The sequence below is a fragment of the Sardina pilchardus genome, chromosome 18 (assembly GCF_963854185.1).
Source record: "Sardina pilchardus chromosome 18, fSarPil1.1, whole genome shotgun sequence".
Taxonomy (NCBI): domain Eukaryota; kingdom Metazoa; phylum Chordata; class Actinopteri; order Clupeiformes; family Clupeidae; genus Sardina; species Sardina pilchardus.
Window position 1 is genome coordinate 14,914,253 of NC_085011.1, and position 5,955 is coordinate 14,920,207.

Genomic DNA, 5,955 nt, shown 5'->3' on the forward strand with positions numbered 1-5,955 from the left:
TTGGCTAGGTAGCTTTTCTTGTCATACCAATTGACAGGCTAGATTAAAAATCCATTGTAAAGTCTTTCTGTCAAACATGTTAACCTGACAAGTATACAACCAAATATCAACACCATATTTCTGTATCATTTATGTGTGACTCATACTGTATGGTCGACTTACATTTGGCAGCTACCACAGAAGATGCATCGTAGTTAGTAACCATGCTTTTGGGAAATGGACCCCAGGCCTATATTCATTATGTGTAAACAGGAGAATGTGTGATTACCAACGGGTCCTTTCTAATACCTGTGTTTGGGTTGTAGCCATTTCCAATGTTAGTGAGGACGTGTCTGAAGATCAGGGTATTTGCAAATGGAGAGGGTCCTGTACTTCCAGCACCAGATGCTAGCAGTGAGGCAGAGAAAGACACCCTCCTCTCCTCTCTCTCTCTCCTCAGCTCCTCTACTTGGCGCACTGTGACATTCAGATTCACTGTTTGAACTGATGAGAGAGAGAGAGAGAGAGAGAGAGAAAGAGATATAAAAGCCACATGCAAAGTAAATACCAAAAGCAAAACAAAAAAACCAACAGATCAACAGAACCAGATATACCTCACCTTCATTTTCACTTTTAATCTGCTCCACTAGTTTCTCGCTGGCTGTCAGTCTGGCTTCAGTCTGTCTGAACTCCGCTCTCTGCTCTTCGACCATCTTCTCGCTGGCTCTCAGTCTGGCCTCCAAAGCCTCCACCTGTGTCTTAGTGTATCTGAGCTCCATTCTCTGCTCCACCACCAGGGCACTCATCTCTCTCAGCACAGTGTGGATGTCAGGCTGGCAGGTTTGTTGGGTGGAGGCTGTGTCTGCAGCTTCAGTTCTCTGCGCTGCACCCATAACCTGATATTGTCTGGTCTCTGCTTCACCATGGTGAGTGATATTATTTTCACTGATGGTTTCTACCGTATGCGTCTCAGCCAAACAGCAGCACAGCAGCACCAATAGAGCTCCAGAAGTCTTCATGATGAAACTGGACAATTCTTCTGTCATCTTCTTGTGTACTGATTATGACTGTTCTTGCTCTCAAACATATACTGTGGCCTGATGACATATTAACGAGTGATGCCCTTGGGATGTGCAGATATTGATCAAACAAACAGAATCATAAACAATGCACACGTGAGTTGTAGTCCATGTGCCGCCTTGTTTTTTTGAAAGGCAGCTGGTGTTTGTGTGTGTGTGCGTGGGTGTGTGTGTGTCAGAGAGAGACAGACACAATTTGAGGGAAATTGATGAGAAAGTGACTTTCTGTTTATATGAATTTGAGATGTTTGTTGGTGATATGTTTGGCAAAATCATCAAAGGTAAAGCTATTTCTAATTAAGCCATGAACATCAACTCAGTTCTGTGTCACTGGATACTGGACTTCATGAGGAATAGAATTGAATCAGTCAAGGTTAACAATACAACATCATGCCCTCTGACCCTCAACACTGGAGCGCCACAAGGTCTTTCTAATGCATTGCATTGGATAACTTAAAGCACAACATCGTTTACAGTGCAGCCCAGTTAACCCTGTTTTGGCAGTGTTGTGTGGGTCATTATTATATGGGTTGATGAAAAGTACCCAGAGTCACATTCTCTTGGGACCTGGCACGTGTTTGACCAACAGTCCCGTGGCCCAAATCAGGAGCACTTCACTAAACAACAAGGAAATGCAGACGTAATAATCTTTTATGAGAGTGAGGCAACTGTTTAATCTCGAGGATCTAGCATGTGTTTGACCAACAGTCCCATGGCCCAAATCAGGAGCACTTCACTAAGCAACAAGGAAGCGCAAGCATTATAGTCTTTAACAATTTATGAGAGTAAAGGCAACTGTTTAATCTCGAGGACCTTTGATCTTGGCCAAGCAGAAGATATTAACTTTTTATTATCTCTTTTGACATACCTCCTATTTGTAAACACATCACATTAACACATTTGTAAACACACATCACATCAGCACATGTAAACACACATCACATTAACACATTTGTAAACACACATCACATCAGCACATGTAAACACACAATGGTGGCCTCATCGTCTACCTCCTGCTGGTGTGTGGTGAGCATCCGGTTGTTCCGTCGTCGTCTTTTTCCGGGTCCAGCTGGCCTCAGACCGGCCATTTACCCCCCATGGACAGTAAAAGACACGGTTTTCTCCCCACTATTTAGAGTAGCCTACAAGAAACTTGTCACACACTACTCACTCTCTGCGTCAACTTGGCACATTAACTCACGACGTGGCACAACCCCAGTCTGGGTCACAGGTCCAGGTCCAGCGCAGATGAGTGATGAACTCAAGCCCTCTGCTTTGGCTGTGGTTTGTATGCCTTACACGTACTGGCAGAATATTTAAGGCACATTGTGTGAATTTAGACCTTTTCTTTCTGTTAGTGTTTTGTAAGTAGCACAGTTTTCTTCAAATCTGTCTGCAGGTACACATTACTACTAGTCACCTACACTGTTAACTGTGTGTTCTTTTCGCCCAGATCCAAAACCCTGGAAAATAAAATGAGGCACAGCTTTGACTGTATGATTTTGCCCAAACATATCACCAACACACACACACACACACACAAACACAGACAGACATGTTCATGCACACACCTTCTGCTTTTCATAAAACAAGGCAGCGCATGGACTACAACTCACGTGTTCATTGTTTACGATTCTGTTTGTTTGATGAATATCTGCACGTCCCAAGGTCACCACTTGGTAATATGTCATCAGGCCACAGTATATAAATATGAGAGCAAGAGCCATCAGTACACAAAAGAAGACAGAAGAATCAGGTTCATCATGAAGACTTGTGGAGCTCTACTGGTGCTGCTGTGCGGCTGTTTGGCTGAGATACAGCTTAGAGGAGACACCATCAGTGACAATGACATCACTCACCAGGGCCACTATGGTGAAGCAGAGACCAGAGAAGATGTGGTTATGGGTGCAGCACAGAGAACTGAAGATGCAGACACAGCCTCCACCCAACAAACCTGCCAGCCTGACATCCACACTGTGCTGAGAGAGATGAGCGCTCTTGTGGTGGAGCAGAGAGTGGAGCTCAGACACACTAAGACCCAGGTGGAGGCCATGGAGAAGAAAGCAGAGACTATGGAGGCCAGATTGAGAGCTAGTGAGAGTCTGGTGGAACAACTAAGGAGTGAAAATGCAGGTACAATAATAGTTGATAAATGAATCCTAAATCAATGATTTTGAATGTAATTCAACATGTTTAGTTATTTTGTTAATGCCTCTCTCTCTCTCTCTCTCTCTCTCTCTGTTTGGGCGGTGAATGTGTGTGTGTGTGTGTGTGTGTGTGTCTGTGTGCGTGTTGTCCTCAGCTCATGCAATTAATCTGAGCCTCACTGTGAGTGAGGTGGCTGTTCTGAAGAAGGAGAGAGAGCAGAGGAGGGTGTCTTTCTCTGCATCACTGCTGGCGTCTGGTAATGGACATACAGGACCCTTTTCAGCTGCTACTCCCCTGGTCTACAGACACGTCTTCACTAATGTTGGAGATGGCTACAATCCAAACACAGGTACTTGACCAATTGTGACTGGTGCTACTGTTGACTGTATGTAATGTGAACATCACATCACCTTGGTGCTATTTAGTGAACCAACCCGCATTTTCACCTATTTCTAACCGAACCAAGGGTGCGTTAATGAGATACATGAACGGGAGAATGATATGACAGTTGTCTCGTAAAAAAGGAACCAATCAAAGTGACATCTCCAATTGGTTCACATGTTGGTTAGCAAATGGGAACGGTGCCGGTTCTCTGTTGGTGAAAAAAGGCTATCAGTGTGAGAACATGAGTGGTGTTGGTATTCATCTGTTCTTTGGAGCCATCATTACAACATCATTCTGTAGCAACAGTTGTGTATCTTGTTTAACCAATATACATGGACAAGACATGTACAAACAGAAAAACAATGCATTCATACATTTTACCTTGTATAAGTAGGCATGCTGTCTTCACCTAGGCTATTTAAATATGTTTTTGTCTCATTTTACTCTATTCTGAATTTCTAACTGTCACAGGGATCTTCACAGCTCCAGTAAGAGGGGTCTACCACTTTGTTGTATTTCTTCATGGAGTAGGTTCTTCAACAGTTACAGCACTCTCTCTTCATAAAAATGGAGAGCATGTTGCTATTGCTTACAGTCATCAATCAAGCGGCAGCGTAAATCCCTCAAACGGAGCCTCTCTACTGCTGGAGGAGAGAGATGTGGTCTATGTGAAGCTGTGGCCCAATGCAAGGGTGTATGATAATGCTCAGTACCACTTCACCACCTTCTCTGGCCACCTGCTGTTCCCCATGTGAGAAGGACTGTTTAAAACTTGAACAGGTTTTTCTGTGTGAGATTTTTAATGTACACTACAAATACTAAGAAACTGGTAGAATTGAGTATAAGGAAGCATAGTACCTGATCACCCAACTGAACACGTACAACGATTTCCATAAAGAACATGTTCTGGCTGCTAGGGTTACTAAACTGCATCTCTATTCATTCTTATCCAGGATGTAAATTAATAGAAAAATGATACTAAGGAAGGTTATTTTCTTTTGTTTTGTATCTTATGAATAAAACTTCTTATAGGGTCATCAAACTGAGCACTTAGCAACTTTCTCAGTGAAAAATTTTGCATTTTGCAAGTCATCTGCTGACAGTGAAGTAGCTGATGGCGGTGGTGGAGGATTGAGAAGAGACTTGAACGTAGAAAAAAAAAATTCTGCTGTCAGTGGCATTCTCAATCTTACTCTGATAGTAGGCCTATGCTCTTTTTGTATTAACTTTGTATAATCAAACGGCATGAAGTCCATTATCCCGATTATTCCACCGTTACCACTTGCGTTGTGTTCATTTCCGATTAATTAAAATGTTCTATCGCTAGAGCTGTCTTGTTTGTAGAACTACTTTCCCCAGACACATTTCAACTAATTTCTCAATTTACAGGACAAACTGCTGTTACTAATGAATGGTTGCTATGGCCAAAGGCCAGTCGTTAGATCTAAATGAGTAATGGGTACACATGTGTAATAACACATCATTCAACGTGATTTGTCTGAGCAGTCTAGAATTTCAGAAAAGAACATGGAGGGGGTGCAGCTGTGTTTGTGATGTGAGACAAATGAATCACAGAGATGTATTTTAGTCACTTCAGGGTAACCAGCACACACACACCCCTTTGCCACCTAATACATATGTTTGACACACACCTGGTTCCTCAATCAGCAGCCCTCCACTAAACAACAAGGAAATTCATGTGCACACCTTAATTTATCAATCTCAGTTTATAAACATTGATCCCATTTTTAATCTTGGGAACCTTTGATCTTCGTAAAACAGCAGATACGAGCTCTATTGACTTCTTATCACCCAACATGGCACGTATAAACACAAACTCAAACCAGTAGAGGCAATCTTGAAACAGGTCTGTACAGTCTCATCCACATGTGTTTTTCACATGATCCTTAGATACACACAACATGCTATACATTTCTTCTCTGCATTGTACTTCTACTTTGAAGATCTTCTTTTCACTTAATTTAAATCTAATATGAAGGCCCATGCTAAGACATCAGAGTCTAACAAACTCACAGAGATTCAGGGAAGCCAGGGATTGATAAATGTATGCACACTATTGCCTGAGATCACATACCTTAATCAGTAGTAACAAACAGCTTTGCAATGATCACTGAAGTGCAGATTCTCCTCTTCATCAGATGGATCAAGATACATGTCTTGCAGTGAGATGTGATTTATGGTGGCATTATCACCACTTTAACCAATAACACACACCTGAGCTGCTTTTGACAACACAACACATAGCCTACAGTACATCTCACGAGTGCATCATTTACAACTGATGGATATCTGCATGTCTCAAGGAACACCATGTGGCAATATGTAGCCAGGTCACAGTATATAT

The 5,955-nt window shown here is 42.3% G+C and overlaps 1 protein-coding gene across 1 annotated transcript; it reads left to right on the top strand.

Annotated features, from left to right (window-relative positions):
• Window positions 1-2,821: 2,821 nt before the first annotated feature.
• LOC134064470 (uncharacterized) lies at window positions 2,822-4,345 on the top strand. Its single transcript, XM_062520392.1, has 3 exons — window positions 2,822-3,191; window positions 3,361-3,555; window positions 4,062-4,345. Exons 1-3 carry the CDS (start codon window positions 2,822-2,824, stop codon window positions 4,343-4,345), a joined length of 849 nt encoding a protein of 282 aa, XP_062376376.1.
• The last annotated feature ends 1,610 nt before the right edge of the window (window positions 4,346-5,955 follow it).

What these genes read in the sequence shown, in the direction of transcription:
- LOC134064470 (XM_062520392.1), top strand. Translation starts at nt 2,822, where the DNA reads ATGAAGACTTGTGGAGCTCTACTGGTGCTGCTGTGCGGCTGTTTGGCT. An exon ending in ACTAAGGAGTGAAAATGCAG is followed by an intron (nt 3,192 to 3,360) that starts GTACAATAATAG and finishes TGTTGTCCTCAG; the next exon opens with CTCATGCAATTAATCTGAGC. An exon ending in TGGCTACAATCCAAACACAG is followed by an intron (nt 3,556 to 4,061) that starts GTACTTGACCAA and finishes TAACTGTCACAG; the next exon opens with GGATCTTCACAGCTCCAGTA.